Source organism: Grampus griseus, assembly GCF_964374135.1.
Source record: "Grampus griseus genome assembly, chromosome: 2".
In the NCBI taxonomy this organism is placed as follows: domain Eukaryota; kingdom Metazoa; phylum Chordata; class Mammalia; order Artiodactyla; family Delphinidae; genus Grampus; species Grampus griseus.
Window position 1 is genome coordinate 99,511,035 of NC_139018.1, and position 25,612 is coordinate 99,536,646.

Genomic DNA, 25,612 nt, shown 5'->3' on the forward strand with positions numbered 1-25,612 from the left:
CAATAGACATTTTTATGTGAATACATTCAATGGAAAACATTTTGTGCTATGTATAATGATATAAATGACAAGAAGAAAATAGAGGACTGCACATAATTATGTCCTTTGTACAGCAAGTATTAAATCGCCATGTGTTTTCTATATCTAGCTGTGATGAATTAGCATTGATCCACAAAAATTTATCTAGTTACCCTTGGAATAAATTTGCAAATTTCTGATTAAAATAAATGCACGGCCTATGATCCCAGAATAGAGGAATACTGGCTAGAACATTTGGCAACAGTGAAATTATAGTAAAAGAAACAATGAGTTAAAGGCAGTAAAGTACTGAGCCAGGTTTATCATCTACAAATGGCCTTCTTTCTTATTTTTGTAGTAACATCTCTAACTCAAGAGTAGTACTGACTTTCAAGTATCCATTCTAAGAAAAAATCAAGATGGTAAAAAATAATGGGAAGATTTTTAATTAGTTTTTAATTAAAATTTTTAAAAATTTAATTACAATTTTAATTCCTCTAATGGATAACCACATTATCTACTTCTACCCACACTTTGATATTCCTTTCATCCCTGATATTGTTCATCTGAGTTTTCTTTCTCCATTTTTTCCTCCTTTTTAAATTAATTAATTACTGTATTTACTTTTGGGTGCATCGTGTCTCCGCCGCTGCACGCGGGCCTCCCCCCCCTCCCCAGGTGCAGCGAGCAGGGGCCACTCCTTTGTTGCAGTGTGCAGGCTCCTCACTGTGGCGGCCTCTCTCGCTGCGAAGCACGGGCTCTAGGCACGCAGGCTTCAGCAGTTGTGGCACGGGGGATCAGTAGCTGTGGCTTATGGACTCTAGAGCGCAGTCTCAGTAGTTGTGGCACACGGGCTTAGTTGCTCCGCGGCATGTGGGATCTTCCCGGACCAGGGCTCGAACCCATGTCCCCTATATTGACTGCAGCATTCTTAACCACTGCACCACCAGGGAAGCCCTGAGTTTTCTTTCTCTCTTATTAGGGCTTGCTATGGTATAGCAATTTTATTAATTTTTTCAAAGAACCACCTTTAGTTTCATTTACTTTCTCTACTTTTTATCCATTTTCTATTTTATTGACTTCCATTCTTATTTCCTTCCCTCTACTTTTTTTTTTTTTTTTTTTTTGGTGCTACTTCGGCCTCTCACTGCTGTGGCCTCTCCCGTTGCAGAGTGCAGGCTCCGCACGCGCAGGCTCAGCGGCCATGGCTCACGGGCCCAGCTGCCCCGCGGCATGTGGGATCCTCCCGGACCGGGGCAAGAACCCGCATCCCCTGCATCGGCAGGCGGACTCTCAACCACTGCCCCACCAGGGAAGCCCTCCCCTCTACTTTTTATTTTTTGGTTAAGGCAGAAACTTAGATCATCGATTTTAAATCCTTTTTCTTTTGTATATAAGCATATAAAGATGTAAATTTCCAAGCACTGAATTAGCTCATCCTATATTGATATGTTATGCTTTAATTATCAATCAGTTAAAATGATTTCTAAATTTCCTATGATTTTCTTTTTGAGCGTGGTTTATTTAAAATACGTTTAATTTCCAAATATTTATGGATTTTTGAGATATACTGACATATCCAGATATACATGTATAATATATATCCCAGATATACATTCCAGAATTCTATTTAAAGGTTGTTGTAATCAGAGAATATATTCTATAGAATCTCAAGCCTTTTAAACACATTCAGACTTGTTTTATGGCCCAATATATGGTCATCTTGGTGAATGTTCCATGGGCATATAAAAAGAACGTATATTCTTCAGGTTCAGGCATACTTTGTTTTATTGTGTTTCACAGATATTGCGTTTTTTACAAATTGAAAGTTTGTGGAAAACCTGTGTCAAGTGAGTTTACTGGTGCCATTTTTCCAACAGCACTTGCTCACTTTGTGTCGCTATGTCACTAACAATTCTCACAATATTTCAAAATTTCTCATTATTATTATATTATGATACCATTGTCATGGTATCTGTGATCAGTGATCTCTGATGTTACTATTGCAAAAAGATTATGACTCCCTGAAGGCTCAGATGATGCTTAGCATTTTTTAGCAATAAAAAGTTATTTTTAAATTAAGGTATGTATAGTGTTTTAAGACATAATGCTATTACACACTTAACAGACTACAGTATAGTGTAGACATAACTTTTATATGCACTGGGAAACCAAAAAAATTGTGTGACTCACTTTATTGTGGTGGTCTGGAACTGACTCCACAATATCTCTGAGGTATGCTGTATCAGATGTAGTGTTTTATACATGCCAAACAGTTTAAGTTGATTGATAGTGTTCTTCAAATCTTTTATGTACTTACTGGATTTTTGTTTTTTGGTCTAGTTGTTTTATCAATTATTGACAGAGGTGTGACAAAATCTTTATTCTGGATTTATTTCTCTAGTTAGTTCTGTCAATTTTTTCTTCAAAATTTTGAAGTTCTTCTATCAGGTGTATTCATAGGACTGTATGTCTTCTTGATGAATAAATGCTTTTATGATCATGAAATCTCTCTGGTAATACTCTTCATCCTGAAGTCTACTTCATTTAATAATAATACAGCCATATCAGGGTATTGTTTTGTTTGGCTTAGTGATGGTATACCTTTTCCTGTACTTTTACTTTTAACCTGTTTGTGTCTCTATACTCAAAATGTGTCTCCTGTAAACAGCATATAGTTGAATATTACTTTTTTGTAAGTATTGAGATGGTTTGCTTTATGGCTTGTTATCATCTATTTCTTTTCTATTTTTTTATTCTTCTTTTCTTCCCTTTCACCTTTTTAAAAAAATTATTAATCAAGTGTTTCCTGGTATGCCATTTTATTTCCTTTAATGGACCTTCACCTATAATATTTCATTTTAATTTCTTAGTGACAGCTCTAAGGATTACAATACGCATCCTTAAATGTCACAATTATAAGAGAGTTGAGCCACTTTAATCACTTTCGGATCTCTTTCAAGAGAACCTGCATAGCTGATTGGCAGCCACAGCTAATCATGTACCTTTGAATCTACCCATTGGGTTCTCTTTGCTTTCTCTCAAAGACTGGGCACTCTTGCCCAACACAGGACTTCTCTAACAGACAACCTTTGCTGGGAAGCTCCCCATCAGTCTGGGCGAGACTTTCTCAGAACTGTGCTGCAGTGTGAGACTCTTCCTACCCAGTCCTTTCACCCCTCTCCTTGAGCAGGTGTTAAGCCTGCATCATGAGGAGAAGGCTCTTCCCATCTGTGTGTCTTCCCTGTCTGACCTTCACAGGTGCTTCCCCAATAAACCTCCTGCATATCTAATTCCATCTTGATGTCTGTTTCTTAGAGAGCCCAAACCAACACAGATGGTATGAGTAGTGGGGTGTTAGGACCAGCCCACACTCACTTGGCTGGCAAGGATCTCCCTATCCTTAGTAGAATGTAGGACATATATAGTCACTGGCAGAAGATGGTGGTCCAATTCCTTGCCTGTCAAGGATCTCCCCATCTTTAGCAGAATGTGGGACATATATAGTCACTGGCAGAAGATGGTGGTCCAATTCCTAAAGACTTCTCCAGGGGTGTCCTAGGCAAATGTCCTGGTGGAGGGAGACACCCTTGACAGTTTGATGTATAACGCACTTGAAAGGTAAGGGAAGAACAATACCTACAAGGACAATGAAGTTGTCTAGTTTTTACTACTGATGACTTACAGAGAGACAATGAGAAAATAAGGGCAGTTAACAAAAGCAAAAGGTTAAATCTGAGAGACAGAGGGTCTCTTTGGTAATGTATAAAGAGGCCTGCACCTCCTGAAGTGGAAAAGAGGACAAAACTGAGGAGCAGTGTCGGAGTTGACAGAGCTTGCAGAGCTCAGAGACATTTAAATGCTCAGTCACTGTGGGTCTATTATGTTAATGTCAGGGCCCTGGCTGGGAAAACCTGGGATCCTGATGTGCAGGACAGGAGGATCTGGGTGGACGCTCCTGAGGATTTTCCTGGTTCCACAGGTCCCTGAACCCTCAGAGCTTGCAGAGTAGGGTATCTCATCCCTCTGTAATAAGAGCTGGCACTTCCCACATGCAGGATGACATTGCAGAAGCTGGTCCCCACACTCTCTCCTCAGGAGTTGCCCCCACTTCTCCCCTGGTTATCAAGATAATAATCAGTGTTAAATCCCGGCTGGGCCTGATACAGAACGAAAGCGATTACATTTGGAAGAAGCTTCAAGAATTAAACAGCATGTCCTGGCACGAGCCAGAGGAATATCTCTGGGACTACGATTGATCAAAGGGGCAGAAACATAAGACAGCATAAGCAAGAATTCATTGACATGGAGGCATCTTCTCAGGACAAGGGATTGAACATCCTGTCAAGGACCCCATGAGATGAGGCAAGGTTCCTGCTAGAGTGGCTCCTAGAAGTTGCCCTGGCATATGGTAGGGGAAGGAATAAAAAGGCCAAGGGAAGTTGGAATGCTAGAATTAGAAGAAAAAAAATATATATATATATATAAAATATGAGGCCAAAATACCTACCAGATGCTTGTATTCCATGAGAGGGGAGGGAACCACAGTCATCAGGTGTGTGCTGGTAAGAGGGGCAGCAGCTTCACCCAGAAGTGCAGTAGTGGCTCTCGTCTGCATGCCAGGACTGATGGTGGGAGAGGTGGTCAAAGAGCTGGGCTCCTTAATAGCCATGCATGGGGATGAGCCTCCCCTTCTCCAGTAAGAGGCCGGCCAGTGACATTTCACTGCTAGAACCAAGGGGGCTACAATTATTGTAACGACCAGCCACGTAAGGGGGGCACTGAAGCTGACTTGACCTGTAGGGTATAGAGCATGGCGCCCCTAAGGGGCAAAATAGGCAGGTGATCAACAAAAGTGCTGCTTAACATCTACAATTACAAGAAGGAAGAATGGAGAAGCAGTGGCTAAGGACAATTGTCCCGATTAAAAAAGAAAAGTCACAATCCCTCATCCAGTTCCCCAACCTGAGCCAATTTTCAGATCCACAGTACATTGACTGAAGAAGTAACCTAGTCCATAGGAGGAAGGACTCTGCATCACTGTAGGAAATGTATATTGTAATGATTCCTCTCTTCCTCCCCCAAAAGGACTATGGCCACTTATTTGGGTGAGTGTATATTGGGGAGAAAGAATAATCAGACATATTGAGGACTGCTGGAAACAGAAACCCAAAGTGTCATTAGGTCTTCCATATTAAAGCAAGGACTTACAGAGAACAGAAAACAAATGGAGTCCTGTCTAACGTTCAGCTTACACCGAGTTCACTAGTTCTGTGGATCCACCCAGTAGTCATTTCCCTACTTTTCAAGTGTACAATAGGGATTGATATAATGGAAGTTGGATCTCCTCACTACCACCACCACATTGAATCCGTGGCTTGTGGGATAGCAGCTATCATAGTGAGAAGGCCAAGTGGAAGCCTTTGAAACTGTCCTCCCTCTGGTGAAGATAGTAAATCTAAAACAATATTGACTAGATATGACAACAAAAGCACAAGGAACAAAAGAAAAGAGAAACTGAACATCATCAAAACTTAAAACTTTTGTGCTTCAAAGGATACCCTCAATAAATTCAAAAGACAACCCACAGAATGAGAGAAAATTTTTGCAAATCATGTATCTGACAAGGGACTTGTATCTAGAAATATAAAGAACTATGACAACTCAATAACAAAAAGACAAATAACCCAATTATAAAATGGGCAAAGGATCTGACTAGACATTTCTCTAAAGAAAATATACAACTGGAAAATAAGCTCATGAAAAGATGCACAACATCATTAGCCATCACGGAAATGCAGATCAAAACCACAATAAGATACCATTTCACACCCACTAGGAGGGCTGTAATAAAAAGTCAGATAATAACAAGTGTTGTCAAGCATGTGGAGAAGTGAGAACTCTCATACTCTGTTGGTGGGAATATCAAACGGTAAAGCCACTTTGGAAAACATTTTGGCAGTTTCTCATTCGATGCAGCAATCCCACTCCTAGGTATATATACTCCCCAAATGAAAATCTATGTCCACACAAAAACTTGCATCCAAATGTTCATAGCACCATTATTCATAATAGTTAAAAAGTGGAAACAACTCAGATGTCCAACTGATGCATGAATATAGCGTGGTTAACCATATAATGGAATATTATTTGGCAATAAAAAGAAATTAAGTACTGATACATGCTACAACATGGTTGAACCTTGAAAACATTACACTTAGTGAAAGAAGCCAGATACAAAGGACCACATATTATATGATATCATTTATACGAAATGTCCAAAATAGGCAAATCTCTTTAAGAGGCTGAGAGTAGATTTGGACGTTGCCTGGGAAGAGGGGCAGATCCTGGGGGAAAATGAGAAGTGACAGATGGTGGGTCTGGGGTTTATTTTTGGGGTGATGAAAATGTTCTAAAATTGATTTTGGTGATGGTTGAACAACTCTGTGAATATACTAAAAACCACTGAATTGTACACTTTGAGTGGGTGAATTGTATGTTATGTTAATTATATCTTAATAAAGCTGTTTAAAAAACAACAAAAATACTGCAACATAGTGGCAATGTCATATATTTGTACCACCACTAAAGACCTAAAGGATATAAGAGTGGTTCCTATAATATGCACATTTAATTCTCCAGTCTGGTCCCTACAGAAACCAGATAATAGCCTCAATCACCTGCTGGTTCCTGGATACAAGGAGTCCAAGTGCCCTGACAGCAGGTATAGACTGTGGTTCAATGGAACCCTTGATATGTTCCCTAGAAAGAGAGTGCTCCCTCTGGGGACTTGGACCTCTAACTCAGCAGAGCCCACAGTTCTAGGGACAGGAAGCACACAGTCCTCCAGTGGATCTTTGGAAATGATGGTAAGTGGGGCCCCTCCTACTTCTATTCCTTTGTTCCTGGACCATGTATTCTTTCCATTGTGAACACAGCCTCATATTAGGTCTTTGGTTTAAATGATTAAACTGGCACCCCATCTTTACGGAGTATTGCCTCCATATTGGTGCTTCAGTTGTGCCTTCAGTAGGCCATTCCAGTGCTCTGTGAGGCTGCCTGCTTCTGGATGGCGTCGTAAACGCTGTGACCAATGGATCCCATGGTCATGGGCCCATTCCTGCACCTCCTTCTCTGTGAACTGGGTCCCCTGGAAGGATGAAATGTTGCATGGATTCCATCCCTATGAACACAAATTCTGTAAGCCCCCAGATAATTGTGCTGCCTGAGGTTCTGCAGACAGGAAAGGCAAATCCACATCCACAGGTAATTTGAGGAAAAATTACTGGCCCTTTCAGAATGGAAGGCACCCAATTTAATAAACTTACCACAGAATGGCTATGATCGTGAGGGCTAATGGTCTGCAGTTTTAATTTTCTTATAAAGTCTTTGGTCTGGTTTTGGTATCAGAGTAATGCTGGCAAATGTTCCTTCCTCTTCTAGTTTCAGTAAGACATTGCATAGAATTGGAATTACTTATTCATCAAATGCGTGGTAGAATTCAACCAGTGGAACTACCTGGGCTCAAAGTCTTCTTTGTTGGATGGTTTTTAACTTCAAATGCAATCTTTTAAGAGATAAACTTTTCAGGTAATTTATTTCCTATTAAAGTTTTGATGGGATATGTCTTTAAAGGAATTGATCCATTTTATCTAAGTTATTGAATTTATGGGCACAGAATTGTTCATAATATCCCTTATTTTCCATTTAATGTCTATTAGTTCTGTAATGATGCTACTTTCTAGTTTCTTCAGGTGGAACCTTAGATTAATGGTTCAAGACCTTTCTTCTTTTCTAATATAATTTAATGCTATATATTTTTCTCTAAGCATCGCTTTAGCTGCATCCTACAAATTTTGATTTTTTTTTTTTTTTTACTGAAGTACAGTTGATTTACAATGTTGTGTTAGTTTCTGGTGTACAGCAAAGTGATTCAGATATATATATATATATTTTTTCTTTTTCATATTCTTTTACATTATGGTTTATTACAGGATACTAAATATAGTTCCCTGTGCTATGTAGTAGGACCTTGTTCTTTATCTGTTTTATATATAGTAGTTTGTATCTGCTAATCCCAAACTCCTAATTTATCCCTTCTCCACCCTCTTTCCCCTTTGGTAACCGTAAGTTTGTTTTGTATGTCTTTGAATCTGTTTCTATTTCGTAAATATGTTTGTTTGTGTCATATTTTAGATTCCACATATAAATGATACCATATGGTATTTGTCTTTCTCTTTCTGACTTACTTCACTTAGTATGATAATCTCTAGGTCCATCCATGTTGCTGCAAATGGCATTATTTCATTCTCTTTTATGGCTGAGTAGTATTCCATTGTGTATATATATATAACATCTTCTTTATCCATTTGATGCTGTATTTTTATTTCATGCTATTAAAATATCTTCTAATCCCTCTTGACAATTCTTATTTGATTCATGGATTACTTAGAAGTGTGTTGTTTAACTTCCAAATATTTGCGGATTTTTCAGATATTTTTGTGTTACTAATTTGTACTTTAATTCCATTATAATCATAGACCATACTTTGCATGATTTAAATTCTTTTAATATTGTTGAGGTTTGGGTTTTGGCCCAGCATACTCAGTAAATATTCCATGTGCAATTTTAAAGACCATGTGTTCTGCTGCTGTTGGGTGGAAAGTCTATAAATGTCAATTAAATAAAACTGGTTTGATCGTGTTGTTCAGGACTTCTGTATCTTTACTGAATTTTTTGTCTACTTATCCTACCAATTACTGAGAGAAGAGCATTTAGTTTTCCAAGTATAATTCTCGTATTTTTCCTCAGCTTAGAATACCTTTATCACACTGTCATTCCTGAAGGATATTTTTGTTAGATATAGAATTTGGAGTTGACTATTCTTTTTTCTTTGCTACCTTAATTACCCTGTTTCATCACAGTTTCTGATGAGAAATCCATAGTTATATGAATCATTGTTCCCATATACATGTCATTGTCAGTTTGAGGGCCCTCCTGGGAACCTGAAATAAGTGCTGACTGGAGTTTGCTCTTATGGGATAGTGAGGCGGGGTGAGGAGGAAGGCAGGAATGTGACTGGAGGGTGTATAAGAAGAAATGTATCCACTTGTTGGTAGGCCTTCATCATCTCTTGCCTGGATCAGTGTATTTAACAAAAGACTGGGGACCTCCCTGGTGGCGCAGTGGTTAAGAATACGCCTGCCAATGCAGGGGACGTGGGTTCGATCCCTGGTCCGGGAAGGTCCTACGTGCTGTGGAGCAATTAAGCCCATGCACCACAACTACTGAGCCTGCATGCCATAACTACTGAAGCCCACGTGCCTAGATCCCGTGCTTCACAACAAGAGAAGCCACCACAATGAGAAGCCTGTGCACTGCAACAAAGAGTAGCCCCCGCTCACCGCAATCAGAGAAAGCCTGTGTGCAGCAACAAACACCCAACACAGCCAAAAATAAATAAATAAATAAACAAATGACTGGAGAGACACAAATATTGCATCATCTTTAAAATCAAACTCTGCAAAATTCGAATAAGACTGTTCTCTAAATCAGAATTAAATTAGAATAAGATAATTCCAGGTTTACAATTATCCTTTACCTCTTCATTACCTTACATATGTTTTTCATAATAAGATAAATGGTTCCAGGGCCATGTCAAAATGGGGATACCTAGATTTAAGTCTTTTAAATTTTTACAAATTCTTACAAGATACATTTAAGAATACTGTGAGAACTTATCATTCTAACCTACTGAGAAAAATCTTTGTTGTTATAATGAAATAAAATGCATACTTACTCTGAATAATATTTCTTCATTCCATTTTGGATTCAAAGTCTAAAAGACAATAAACATATTATAACTAACTGTTTAATATTTTGTCATATAAAAATAAAACAAAGTATATTTTTGAAAAATTTGAATACTGCTAAGTCTAACCTTTTTAATGGTTTTCGTTTGCACACTTGTAAAAACTCCATTCACTGGGTCATATAATGTCACTCTCACATAAGGATCACTGTTAAAATTAAAAAAAAAAAAGTTAATTGTTGCTTATTCCCAAACTCAGGTTACTCGAACTGTAAAAATCACAGAATTTTCCTTGTTAACAATTTCTACAGTTACTTCCTACACTTAAAAGTAAGGGTTCCTTAGGCAGGGGTAAGTAATTATAGCAATCTTTGCATTTTGTTAAAAAGCTGAAATACCATGTTAGTGAAATAGACAAAGAATTAGAAAGAAAACCTTTTAATCACAATTTAATGATTTCCAACCTCTTCAGATTTTTGAAGTTTTGTTTTATCTTTATTACATGTCTTCCTCTTTTGGGTTAAGAAGGTTGATTCAATGATTCTCAAGAACAGCTTTGCAAGACCTCAGGTTGCTCCAAGTTATCTCATGGGTATAAACTCTTTTTACAAAATAAAGGCAAAGTGCTTCAGTTCAAAATAATTATATGATATGTAACCCCTTGTACAAAGAGACATGGAGAAGGAAAACCTTGTGATATTTACGTTTGCAAAGCAAAAGACTTTAGACATTTTACTTGTCCATGGTCAAATTTCTCCCATTTCTCTTGGGGATCCCAAGTACCCACCATTCTCCACCACAAACTCCCTCCTCCCATTTCCTTATACAACCTTACCTTTTACTTTAATTGACAAAAATCAAAGTCATTGTAATACTCCCAACATCCTGGTATTTATCAGAGCCCATCTTACCCCTAACCTCAGTGATGCTGGTATTTCACCCAATCGTCCTTGTCCAGTTTCCTCCCACTTCCTCTGGAACCTTACGTCATCTATTTTGACTTCTCCCTTTTATATCTCCAGCTTTTCTTTGACCTAGGTTTTTCCAGTCATAGAAATGTTATTAAACCCCCCCAACTCCTTGACTCTCCTTCCTGCCTCCAGCAAAGCAAACTAGATTTCTTTTCTTTCTGTCTCAAACTTTCCAAGAGAATAATCTGTAATAATAATAACAATTAACATTTATAAAGCAATTACTCTGTGCCAGGCACTGTTCTAAACAGTTTATATATATTAAATTTTGGAATCCTTATAACGACCTATGAGGTAGGTATGATTATTATCTCTATTTTACACAGAGAGGTAAGTCAACTCATCCCAGATCACACAGCTAGGAAGCGGAAAAGCAAGAACTGAAACTCAAGCACCTGGCTCCAGAGGCCCTGCGCTTAACCGTGATGGCATACGACCTCTCTTTCTTCATTTCCTCAACTCCCAGTGCTCTTCACAGCCCTATAATCTGGTTTCCACCTCTTTCCTTCAGATCCATTCCTTGAAAAGTCACCAATCTTGCTAAAACAATAGACACTTTCTAGGCACTTATTTTACTGGTCCTCTGTAGGTTTGATAATACTGACCATTTCCTCCTTGAAACTCATCTCGTTTAGCTTTCATGACGCAAGTCCCTTCTGGTTCTCCCTTTTGTTCTCTCTACATATTTCCTTCACAATCTCATCCGTGGTTTTAACAACTAACTACATCCTGTCAAATATAAATATAAAACATAAATATAAATATATATTCCTGATCTCGCCACCCAGCTAGACACTTCCGCCTGGACAGTCCACAGACAATGTCTGTTCAAGAGTTTTGCCTATTTTTAATTGGCCATTTTATCATATTATTATTGAGTTGTAAGAGGTCTTTATATACTGTGAATTAAAGGCCTTTGTCAGATATATGTTTTGAAAACATTTTCTCCCAATCTGTGGCTTGCCTCTTCCCTTCCTTAACTGTGTCTTTCAAACAACAAAAGTTTTTAATTCTGATGAAGTCTCTTTCAACATTTTTCTTTCTAAATTTTAGGTTCATATTTTCTGAGTTCCATTCAAGAAATCTTTGTGTAACTCAGTAGAGCAAATATTTTCTCCTATGTCTTCTTCTAGAAGTTTATTAATTTTAGCTCTTATTAATTTTCTATATTATGTGTGATAAGGAAAGAGCTTCATTTTGTTCCATATAGATAACCACTTGTTCTAGTATCATGTACTTAAAAGACTATCCTTTCTGTTGAATTACCTTAATGCTTAAAGCAACTGACCATATACATGTATATGTGTATGTGTGTGGGGGGGTGTGTGTACTTCTACACTCTTTATTCTAGTCCACTGAACAATATATCTGTTCTCATGCCAATGCTACTTTGTCTTGATTACCTATAGCTATATAAAAGTCTTGAAATTATGTAGCAAAAGTTCTCCACCTATGTTCTTCTTTTTCAAAATTGTTTTGGCTATTCTATGTCCTTTGACTTTCCATAACAATACTGGCATCAGCTTATCCATTTCTCAAAAAAAAACATGCCTGGGATTTTGATTGGGATTGAGCCAAATCTATTCAATTTGGAGAGAAATACAACTCTAACAATAATGAATCTTCCAATCCATGAATATGAAAATATTTATCCATCGATTTAGATCTTCAGTTTTGCTCAGGAATGTTTTATAGTTTTCAGTGTACAGTGCTTGCAAATCTTTTGTTAAATTTATTTCTAAGTTTTAAATTTTTATATTATTGTAAACAGAGATTTAAAAAATTCATTTTCCAATTGTTAATTGATTGACAGGATATAACAATATGACTAATTTTGGTACACTGGCTTTGTATCTTGTGGCCTTATATTTTAGTTCTAGCAGCTTCTTTGAGATTCCTTAGGGTTTTCTATGTACATGATCAGACAGTCTACAAGTAAAAAGTTTCTTCCTTTTCAGTCTGCATTATTTTTATTTCTTTTCCTAGTCATATTACTTGGCTAGGACATCCAGTACAGTGTTGAACTGAATGTGAGCTTCTTATTCCTGAGTTTAAGTTTAAGCATTCAGACTGTCATCACTGGGCATGATATTAGCTATTGTCTTTCTCACGGAAAACCTTAATCATGTCTACAACTCCCATCTATCCCTAGTTTGCTAAGATTTTGTATCATGATTGGGTACTGAATTTTGTCAGATGCTTTTTTTGTTTTTATTGAAATGATCATGTTTTTCTTTTATTCTATTAATATCGTATATTACATTGATTAATTTTCATATGTTAAACTAATTTTGCATTTTATTATTAGTTTGTTGAGAGTTTTTATCACAAAAGGGTGTTGAACATTGACAAATGTACTTTCTACACCTATTGAAATGATCATGCATTTTTTTCCTTCTGTGCTATATTAATGTGATGATTTACAGTGGTTGACTTTTTTCAAATGTTGAACAAACCTTATATTCATAGGAAAAATCCCACCTGATCATATATTGCTATATATGGTTCAATATAGGGCTAATGAAGTTTTCTATTTCTTCTGTGATCAGTTTTGGTAATTTCTATCTTTCAAAGATTTTGTCTACTTCATTTAAGTTGTGCATGATTCTTTATTGGCATGAAGTTGTGCACAGTGTTCCCTTTCTGTCTTTTTCATTTCCATAGGGTCTATAGCAATGCCTCTGCTTTTGTTCCATTATGGTAATTTGTGCCTTCTCTCTTTTTTGCTCTTGATTGGTCTAGCTTGAAGTTTAAAATTTTTATTGATCCCTTCAAGGAATGAGCTTTTCATTTCAATGATTTTTTCCTATCATTGTCCATTTTCTATTTCACTAATTTCTGCCCTTATCATTATTTTCTTCCTTCTACTTACTTTGGAATTAATTTGCCCTTCTTTTTTCTGATTTCTTAATCTCAGAACTCAAGCCATTCATTTAGATCTTACTCCTTTACTAAGTTTAGATCTTACTCCTTTTCTAAGTTAAACATTTTAAAACTATAAATTTTCCTCTAATACTTTAGCTGCATCTCACAAATTTTGATGTTGCTATATTTTAATTTCATTCAGTTCAAAATGTTTTCTAATTTATCTTTTGATTCCTTCTTTGACTTATAAACAAAACAAAGTGTATTGTTTTATTTCCAAATATTTGGGATGTTATTGGTTTTTAACTTAATTCCACTGTTATCAGAGAACATCTCCATATGATTTAAATCTTTTCTAAAATCTTGAGATTCGTCCTGTGGTCTTACACATTGCCTATATTGGTGAATGTACCATATGCCCTTGAAAATAATGTAAATTTTGCACTTGTTTGATTTACTGTTTTATTGCCCAGCATAATATGGCAGACAGACTCTAGGGTGGCTCCTTTTATCCCCACCTCCTAATGTTCATGCCTTTTGTGGTCCCCTCCTCGTAAATGCGGGAAGGATTGTGTATTCTAACCAATAATTATATCAAAAGTGACAAAATGTATGTGGTTACATTACAAAAGATTGTAACCCATCTTGCTAGGAGACTTTCTCTCCTATGATAGCTTTGAAGAAGCAAGCTGCTATCCTGTGAGCTGTCATATGAAGGCCATGTGACAAGAAACTTAGGATGGCCTCTGGCTGACAGCCAGCAAAAAACTGAAGCCCTCAATCTGGCAGTCTGAAAGAATTGAATGCTGCCAACAACCACATGAGCTTGGAAGTGTATGCTTCCCCAAACAAGCCTCAGATGAAACCATAGCCCTGGCCAATGCCTGACTGCAGATTTTCAAGACCTTGAAGCAGACGACCCAGTTAAACCATGCACAGACTCTGTGACCCACAGAAACTATGAAATCATAAATAATGTGTTCTTCTAAGCTGCTATATTTGAGGTAATTATAGTTGTGCAGCAATCGATAAATAATGTGAATATACCATGTGCACTTGAAAAGAATGTGTATTTGGCGGTTGTCAGGAAGTGTTCTCTGCATCAAAGTTCATAACATTGTTCAACTTACTGTTCTTGTTTTTTTTTTTATCTTGTTTTATTAACTGCTGAGAGAGAGCTAATGTTTCCAACTATGATTGTGGAATTTTTTCTCTCTCCCTCTAATTCTGTCAACTTCTGCTTCATGTATTTTCAAGTTCTCTTGGCAGGAACATACAACTTTATGATTGTTTTATCTTCTTGATGAATTTATTCTTATATTGTTGTGAAATATCTGGAAATAATTTTTGTGTTGAAATCTCTTTTATCAGATATTAAAATATCCACTTCAGTCTTCACATGCTTGTTTGTATGGCTATGCATCCCTTCTCTTTCAACTTACCTGTGTCTTTATATTTTAAGTGCATCATTTATAGACAGCATTTAGTTGGGTCTTCTTTTTCAATCCATTCTAATAACTTCTACCTCATATTCACCTTAGTCCATTAATGTTTAATGTAATTATTGTTATGATTAGATTTAGGTGTATCAAATTATTACTAGTTTTCTATTCTTCCCTCTCCCCTTTCTCTCTCTCTCTCTTTTTTGATCATTTGTTCTTTTCCTGGCCTTTTGTTTAACTATTTTATTTTTTCAAGAATTTTATTTTAAAATTTCTATTGCTTTTTAATCTGTAATTCTTTACATTACTTTATTTATTTTTTTATTTTTATTTTTTTTGCGGTACACGGGCCTCTCACTGCTGTGGCCTCTCCCGTTGCGGAGCACAGGCTCTGGACGCGCAGGCTCAGCAGCCATGGCTCACGGGCCTAGCCGCTCCATGGTATGTGGGATCTTCCCGGACTGGGGCACAAACCCGTGTCCCCTGCATCAGCAGGCGAACTCTCAACCACTGCGCCACCAGGGAAGCCCTACATTATTTTTTAGTGATTTATCTAGGTATTACAATATACATGCTTACTTTTTATTCCACTTACACTTAATATAGTAAACTCTACTAAAAACGTTCATAATGCATACCATCCCTGTCCTTTATGCCATAGTTGTTATATGTATTCCAATACATATAACACAATACAATACAAAACAGTAAGTTGTGATATAAACAGGCATATGTTTTTTCTAAAAAATTATGATGAAAAGAGCAAAAAGTCTTTCACATGTTTCTAGATATTTACCATTTCTGATGCTCTTCATTCCTTTCTGAGGATCTGAATTTCCATCTTATATCTACCTCTTTAGCTGGGAGAATTTTCTTTAGCTTTTATTATAGTGCAGGTCTGCCAATGACAAAGTCTCATAGTTTTCTTTTATCTGAAAATGTTATTTTGTCATCATCCTGAAGAATATTTTCACTGAATATAGTACAGAACTCTAGATTGACAGCTATTCTATTGTTCCATTTTCTTCTGGCCTCCATAGTTTCTGGTGAGAAGTCAGTACTCAACTGAATTATAGGTCCCTTGTATGTAATTTGTCATTTTCTGAGTTTCTTCTGTCAGAATTTTTCTTTATACTTTGTTTTCAACAGCTTGACTATTATGTGCCTCAGTATGTTCTTCTCAGTGTTTATCCTGCTTGGTGTTTTTTTGGTACTATAAACTTGTGTCATTCATCAAATTTGGAAAAAATTTGGCCATTATTTCTTCAAACAACATTTTGCCTCATTCTCTCTCCTCTATTTCTAGGACTCCAGGTACATGTATGTTAGACTGTTCAATATTATCTAACAAGTCCCTGAGGCTCTGTTCACTTAAAAAATTTTTTAAATCTTTGTTTCTCTCTCATCTCCGGTTGGGAAATCATTTCTATTGATCTATCTTTAAGTTCAATTAATTTTTCCTCGTCATCTCCATTCTGCTATTAATTTCATCCAAGAATTTTAATTTCAAATATTATATTTTTCAGTTCTAGAATTTTCATTTTTTTATGGGTTCTATTTCATTCCTGAGATTTCCAATCTTTTGACTTATTGTGAGCATATTTTCTTTTCTCTACTGAGAATGTGTTTCGTTTTCCTGGCTTTTTATAAATTACATAGCTTTGGATTATATCTTAGACATTATAAATGTTACATTGTGGAGACTGTGGATACTGTACTTTCTCTTTGATGAGAATTTGTTTGTTTTTATCATGTAATTAATTATCTTACTTGGACAAGAACCACAAGCTCTGTTTCTTGGGCAGCAACCCTGATCTCTGTTCAGATCTTTTGTCCTCCAATGAGTTGTTTTGAATCTGCTATCATGTGTGTGATTCAGGGTCAGCCAAAATGTCAGTGGACATAGTTTGGGAATTTCCTCTCCAGTTCTCTCCCTTCCAGAATCCCCACCATTGTCATGTTTTCTTCAGAGTAAGTCTTCTGATTTCCCAGGCTATGAATATTATAATTTTTCCATGTTCTGATTCCATGTGGCCTCAGACTAATTCATAAAATTGGAGACTCACTCAGTACAACTCCACACCTCCAAACATGGACTCTCCACTAGACTCTCTACCTGCTCTGTTCGCTCTCCACTGCCTTTAACTTGCTGGTTTTTATAATATGTTCAGAGTCTATGGTTGTTATCTGCAAAAGGATTCGTCTGTTAGAATTTTACTGATTCTCAGAAACAGAACTCAATAATGTATCTTATAACTACCACTCTCAGTTATACCTTTGCCTAAGTTCACAAACTCTGCAATTCAGATGTCAAGGAATTTAGTAAACCACCAACTAGAAACATTATTCTACCTCATAAAACAGCTTACTAATAATATTACTCAATTTTTCATCTAACCAAAGTTTGGAAAAAAACTAATTAATAAATACAAAGTTTTAAAATTACAACCCAACTTCTTACACTTACCTAGCTCCCAAGATATCCTTTTTGGCAAGGCCTATTCCAGCTATAACTTTTACCCTCACAATTCGGGAAGTTTCCTAAAATACAAAAATTTATATTTTATTTTCATATATTTATAACTTACTCAAGACACATTATCTTTATATATATGTGTGTGTATATGTGTATATATATATATATATATATATCAAATAAGGTAACAGGATATTAAAATTAACTGGAAGAATCTTTTTCAGGAATTAATTTGATTAAAAGCTATATAAAGGAAAATAAAAACTATATTGTTATTTGTAATGACTTGATTATCTACAAAGAAAAGCCAAAAAAGCTAGAGCCAAATTGTTATAATGACTAAGAATTTATCATTGCTTCCAAGAAAATCTAAAGCCAAATTATTGGAACTGATATAGATTTATCATTGTTGCTAGGTACAGGATAACACAAAATTTAGAGTTCATAATCATTTGTAATAATTACTTTGGTAATTATTTTAAAAATCCCTTTCAGTAAACTATATATTAAATAAAACTATAATGTATTGATATTTTAATGTAGGAAACATTAAATTTCTTGGGTATCATAATAGTATCATGAGGTTTTATATAAGAATGTCTTACTTTTTTTTTCTTTTTTTTGCGGTATGCGGGCCTCTCACTGTTGTGGCCTCTCCTGTTGCAGAGCACAGGCTCCAGACGTGCAAGCTCAGCGGCCATGGCTCATGGGCCCAGCCACTCTGTGGCACGTGGGATCTTCCCAGACTGGGGCACGAACCCGTGTCCCCTGCATCGGCAGGCGGACTCTCAACCACTGTGCCACCAAGGAAGCCCAAGAATGTCTTACTTTTAAGAGATACATATTTAAGTATTTAGGGACGAAGTAAGATAAAGTCTGCAACTTACTCTTAAATGGCTCAGCAAACAAAAAGTTGAACATGAGCGTATGTGTGTGTGTATGGAAATAAAAGGAATAAGCAAAATGTTACCAATTTATGGATCTAGCTGATGGGTAATCAAGTGTTCATTATACTATTCTTTTTATTGTCTCATAGATTTGAAATTTTTCAAATAAAAAGGTGAGTAAAAAAATACTATAAAACAGAATACACATTTTAAAAATTCACAAGTAAGCAAAACTGTTAGATACATTGAAATAAAATTAATAAAAGTCAAAAACCTTTATGGATAAAATTTGTAAATTATTGAAGAAAATAAGAAAAATATAAATAAATGAAGAAATTCACTGTGTTCATGGAAGTAAATATTTAATATTATTATCTGTTTTCTCCAAAGTAAATTATAAATTCAATACAATTTCAACTCCCCTCCTTGAATTATTTCATAGATCTTAACAAATGATTCTAAAATTCATAGGGAAAAGTGAGAATGAGTAAAGAGGTAAACTATAGCATTTGATCACTATCTTATACTATATCTAAAAACAAATTGCAGATACATCAAATTCTAAAAGTGAAAAAGAAAACTTTAAAAATTTAATAAGATACTTTAGAATATTTCTGACATTGGAGTAGGAAAGGATTAAAAAAACACAAACTCTAATGGAAAAAATTGTTAGATTTGACACTAAAATTATGTTTATATATTTCATATGGAAAAAGATGCCATGAACAAAATGAAAAGACAAGGGGACACACGGGGTGGAAATATCTAAAATATATACACCATGGACAAATTATGATTATCTAGATTATATAAAGAACTCCTAAAAGCCACTAAGTGAAGTTTAAACAACATAATACAAGAAGTCATAGAGAATGGCCAATAAACACATAAAAAGATCCTCAATTTCATCAGTAATAAAAGAGACCTCTAGTGTAAGTGCTGCCAAAGCAAGCACAAGAGAGAACTCCAATACACTGTTGGTGGGGGTATAAACTGAAGAATAACTTTGAAGAGATATTTGGCAATATCTACTAAAAGTTCTAAATCAATAACCCAGGAACTGCACTTTTAGATATAACCCCTAGATAAACTCTCACTCATGTACACAAGGCCATAAGTACAACAGTATTCACAGTAGCATTTATAAGATCAACAAATGTGAAATAAATGTCACCCAACAGACAGCAATCTAACTGATTTTATTCTAAAATTATTCCATCAGCCAGATGAATGGGAAGAAAATGTGGTACACACACACACACACACACACACACACAATGGAATACTACTCAGCCATAAAAAAGAACGAAAATTTGCCATTTGCAGCAACATGGGTGGACTTGCAGGGCATTATGCTAAGTGAACTGAGTCACACAGAGAAAGAAAAATACTGTTTGATATCACTTATATGTGGAATCTTAAAAAATACAACAAACTACTGAATAAAACAAAAAAGAAGCAGACAGATATAGAGAACAAACTAGTGGTTACCAGTGGTGAGAGGCAGGGAGGGGCAATATAAGAGTGTGGGGCACAAACTATTGGGTGTAAGATAGGCTCAAGGATGTATTGTACATCATGGGGAATATAGCCAATGTTCTGTAATAACTAAATGGAAAGTAATCTTTTAAAACTGCATAAAAATTTTAAAAAATAATAAAATTATTCCATCAGCAAGTAGTAGGTCATATTCCTTTCTGAGGAGAGATCTGGGTGGGGGAAAATATACATATCATAGGGTATTTATTTCAATCTTCTTCCATTTCTAAATACTTAGACCCACCCTTATTCCTGGAGGTTTCATTGAATAAATATGATAACAGAAATATTCTATCAGCTTCAAAACTCAGATGACAAATTCAGATAACACAAAAATCCTTGACTAGAGATGCTCGATATTTTATAACTTTCCTCCATCACCAAATATAATTAAATATACAGCTGATCTTGCAAGTAAGAAGAGAAATCCTCAAGTATCAGAAATAAAGATAGAATTGAAAATCAGAGAGGAAAACATAAACTTAAATTTCAGTTTTCTGTGGGAACTGATTTCCAAAAATCTGAGGAGATTTACAGAACTACCATTTTTTTCCTGTAAGGTCATTGAATAATTAGGCCAATTAAAATATTCTATTGGCCCTACAGCTGAATTCTCCTATACCAGTTGACTGGAAAGTGGCTATACTTTATAGCAAGACTGATTCTGAAAATCAGAAATCTTTTCTCTGATGACTTAATAAGTAAAATGTTTTTCAAGTGGTAAAGTATAATCAAAGGTGCCCTCAGCAAATAATCTTACCTTTTCTAAGTGCAGACAAGTGTTTATAATTTGTACATGACCTTAATTGAGGAAAGAAATGATCATACCTCTCTAAAAAAGTTAATCCATATTTGTGGAGCTCCTGACTTAAAATCATCCGTGTTAGCCTCTACTGAAACTATCCCCCAGAAGTCTCCGGAAGAAAAATGTAGCAAGCATTAACTAAAAACAATTCCAGGGGATGATAACTTGCAGTCACAGATACATTCAACTTTTACACTTTATCCTTGCATTTCCCACCACAAAGATGAGAACTACTTACTTTAGATGCTGTGGTTAAATGATGTAAAGCTACAGTGATTTAAGATTCTTTCATAAAATTAAATAAGAAATGCCGCTTACTTGCATTCATTTAACTTCATTTTAGAAATTTATGATAGAAAATTGTCCAAACAGCTCTCTTCAATCACATCCATAAGCAGAGATCACATCTCACATCATCTTTGAAAATGAAGGAGAAGAACATGTATGTTGCAACTAGAGACCAAACTCTTAAGTAATTTTAGAATCATGATATTAAAAGTATTATTAACAGAATTCTGGACAGTACCTAAATGAGTAAAAAAGAAACAAAAATGAAACATCTTTTCCTTAATCAAAAAAGAGACATTATCCTCAAGCAGATCAGGGCTCTTCACTAAAGCTGGAATCTTCTCCTTCCACTCACAAGACAGCTTTACTGACTTTTGGAAGCAAAATAGAAAGGTTGTAAATTGCAGGCAAAGATGTGTCATTTTCAGCGAAAAACAAAAACCAAGGAAGTTCATTAGCAGGAAACATTCACTGAAAGAAATTCTAGAGGATGTACTTCAGGCAGAAAAAAAGTTATCACAGATGGAAAGTCAGAGGGGCAGGAAGAAATGAAGAAATAACAAGCAAAAAAAAAGTTAACTGCATGAGGAAAAAAATTATTAAAAAAATAGCAATGTTAATGATGATAATGATGATGACGATGATGTGTGTATGCTCACACAGGCATTTAGTGAGTTTCCATTCCACTTGGGATCCAATACAAAATCCTTAATAAACGGCCTTCAGGCCCTGCCTGACTGGGTTCTGCTCTCCTCTCCTCTACAGATTCACCTCCTGATACCATCCCTCTCTCTCCAACACTCTAGCCTTCTTTATGTTCCCCTCCATTTCATCTTATACACATGCAGTTCTATTTACCTAGAAGGCTTTTTTCCTCTACTGCCTGGCTAACTCCTATCCATCCTTAGTCTACTTCCTCAGCTTTTCCTCATACTCTCTCCCCTCCTCCATATAAGATTAATTCTTTTCTTTCCTGTTATATATTTTTATCTTCCACTCCTTTTCCTTCAAAACATTTATAAAACATTGATGTGTGATTATATATTTAATGGCCCTCTCTCCCTCTACGCTGTAAATTCAGTAAAGTCTGCTGTCCATCGTTATAGCCTCATAGCCTGACTCAAACACCTTACATATAGTAAGAGTTCAACAAATATTTGTCAAGCAAATACAGAATTCAAGTACTTCATAGGTCCACCTAAAAGCTACAAGAACAAAAAAAAAAAAAGACAGAAGATCTGGAAGAACAGAGGAACAATTACAAGTTAATTTTGCACATGTTCCATTCATCATCTTGCTGAGAAAGAATCTCTTCTGTTACATTCTTTTATTTGAGCAACTATGTGCAGTAGGACAGAGGAAAGACCATGTCTTTGTTACAAAAGAGTTCTGGGTTTCGATCCCAGATCTGCTACCTACTGAGATAAGTCCTTGAGCAAGTCGCAATCTCAGATTTCCTGTCTGTAAAATGGGGAGAGCATTACCTAGTTTTGCAGGACTGTTATGACAATTACAGCCAAAGCATTGAGAACACAGAACCTGGAGCCCAGCATAGAGCAAGCATTCAATTAAAGGCAGCTATGATTATATTTCAATTGACTCTTTTACTCTGAAAGAGGAGATCTTCATTAAGGAATCCATATGCACTAACATGATTGTTTGTTCACATTACTCTCTTCATTGCCCCAACATGGCTCACACGACAGAAGCCAGACATTTGGGTCAGGCCAGGAGGTTATGTTGAGCTACAGACATATTTATTCCATAAAAGTCTTATCAAACCCTTTTACCATTTGTCTGTGCTGTGTCTTCCTCCTGTCATTTATCTGCAGACCTCTTAGCCTTACATTCATTTATCCTCTTAAAACTTCAACAGGATTGAGATGGGAACCAGACTAAATAGAAGCTTCAAGAAGGAAGAGGTCAGTAACATCGATTCAGTAGAACAGTGGGTTTAGCAATTCGAATCAGCAATCTTACATGTCTCCAGGTGCTGTAGAATATTCTTAACAACAGACATAGCTAGGAGACAGGCAAATCAGCTGAATTAAATATCCTGCTCTACATTAAAAGGCTCATAAACCATGATCAAGTGGGGTTTACCCCAGGAAGGAAAGGATTCTTCAGTATACAGAAATCAAACAATGTGATACACCATATTAACAAACTGAAGGATAAAAAACATATGATCATCTCAATAGATGAAGAAAAAGCTTTCAACAAAATTCAACACCATTTATGATAAAAAAAACTCTCCAGAAAGTAGGCATAGAGTGAATTTATCTCAATATAATAAAGGTCATATATGACAAATCCACAGCCAACATCATTCTCAAAGGTGAAAAGCTGAAACCATTTCCACTAAGATCAGGAACAAGACAAGGATGCCCACTCTCACCACTATTATTCAACACAGTTCTGGAAGTTTCAGCCACAGCAATCAGAGATGAAAAAGAAATAAAAGGAATCCAAATCGGAAAAGAAGTAAAATTGTCACTGTTTGCAGATGACATGATACTATACATAGAGAATCCTAAAGATGCCACCAGAAAACTACTAGAGCTAATCAATGAATTTGGTAAAGTAGCAGGATACAAAATTAATGCACAGAAATCTCTTGCTTCCCTATACACTAATGATGAAAAATCTGAAAGAGAAATTAAGGAAACACTCCCATTTACCATTGCAACAAAAAGAATAAAATAGCTAGAAATAAACCTACCTAAGGAGACAAAAGACCTGTATGCAGAAAACTATGAGACACTGATGAAAGAAATTAAAGATGACACAAACAGATGGAGAGATATACCATGTTCTTGGATTGGAAGAATCAACATTGTGAAAATGACTATACTACCCAAAGCAATGTACAGATTCAGTGCAATCCCTATCAAACTGCCAATGGCATTTTTCACAGAACTGGAACAAAAAATTCACAATTTGTATGGAAACACAAAAGACCCAGAATAACCAAAGCAATTTTGAGAAAGAAATATGGAGCTGGAGGAATCAGGCTCCCTGACTTCAGACTATACTACAAAGCTACAGTAATCAAGACAGTATGGTACTGACACAAAAACAGAAATATAGATCAATGGAACAGGATAGAAAGCCCAGAGATAAACCCACACACATATGGTCACCTTATCTTTGATAAAGGAGGGAAGAATATACAATGGAGAAAAGACAGCCTCTTCAATAAGTGGTGCTAGGAAAACTGTACAGCTACATGTAAAAGAATGAAATTAGAACACTCCCTAACACCGTATACAAAAATAAACTCAAAAAAGGGCTTCCCTGGTGGTGCAGTGGTTGAGAGTCCGCCTGCCAATGCAGGGGACACGGGTTCGTGCCCCGGTCCAGGAAGATCCCACATGGCGCGGAGCGGCTGGGCCCGTGAGCCATGGCCGCTGAGCCTGCGTGTCCGGAGCCTGTGCTCCACAATGGGAGAGGCCACAACAGTAAGAGGCCAGCGTACCGCAAAAAACAAACAAACAAACAAACTCAAAATGGATTAAAGACCTAAATGTAAGGCTAGATACTATAAAACTCTTACAGGAAAACATAGGCAGAACACTCCATGACATAAACCACAGCAAGATCCTTTTTGACCCACCTCCTAGAGAAATGGAAATAAAAACAAAAGTAAACAAATAGGACCTAATGAAACTTAAAAGCTTTTGCACAGCCAAGGAAAACATAAACAAGATGAAAAGAAAATCCTCAGCATGGGAGAAAAATTTGCAAATGAAACAACTGACAAAGGATTAATCTCCAAAATATACAAGCAGCTCATGCAGCTCAATATCAAAAAAAACAACCCAATCAAAAAAATCAGCCATAAAAAGAAACGAAATTGAGTTATTTCTAGTGAGGTGGATGGACCTAGAGTCTATCATACAGAGTGAAGTCAGAAAGAGAAAAACAAATACCGTATGCTAACATATATATATGGAATTAAAAAAAAAAAAAGGTTCTGGGCTTCCCTGGTGGCGCAGTGGTTGAGAGTCCACCTGCCGATGCAGGGGACGTGGGTTCGTGCCCCGGTCCAGGAAGATCCCACATGCCGAGGAGTGGCTGGGCCCGTGAGCCATGGTCGCTGAGCCTGCGCGTCCGGACCGCAACGGTAGAGGCCACAACAGTGAGAGGCCCGTGTACAGCAAAAAAAATAAATAAAACAACAAAAAAAAAGGTTCTGAAGAACCTAGGGTCAGGACAGGAATAAAGATGCAGATGTAGAGAACGGACTTGAGGACACAGGGACGGGGAGGGGTAAGCTGGGATGAAGTGACAGAGTGGCATGGACATATATACACTACCAAATGTAAAATAGATAGCTAGTGGGAAGCAGCCGCATAGCACAGGGAGATCAGTTCATGCTTTGTGACCACCTAGAGGGGTGGGATAGGGAGGGTGGGAGGGAGGCTCTAGAGGGAGGGGATATGGCGATATATGTATACGTATAGCTGATTCACTGTTATAAAGCAGATACTAACGCAATTATACTCCA

General features: G+C 36.4%; 1 protein-coding gene across 1 annotated transcript in view; it reads right to left on the reverse strand.

The window, feature by feature from the left end:
- The window catches only part of NEDD4 (NEDD4 E3 ubiquitin protein ligase), a 159,554-nt gene that overhangs the window by 127,730 nt on the left and 6,212 nt on the right, over positions 1–25,612 (reverse strand). Inside the window, exons 2-4 of the mRNA XM_082648457.1 lie at positions 17,575–17,648; positions 9,959–10,037; positions 9,818–9,856 (exon numbers count right to left, since the gene is read on the reverse strand). Of these exons, the coding sequence (XP_082504583.1) occupies positions 9,818–9,856; positions 9,959–10,037; positions 17,575–17,648 (192 nt within the window). The remainder of the gene's footprint in view (positions 1–9,817; positions 9,857–9,958; positions 10,038–17,574; positions 17,649–25,612) is intronic.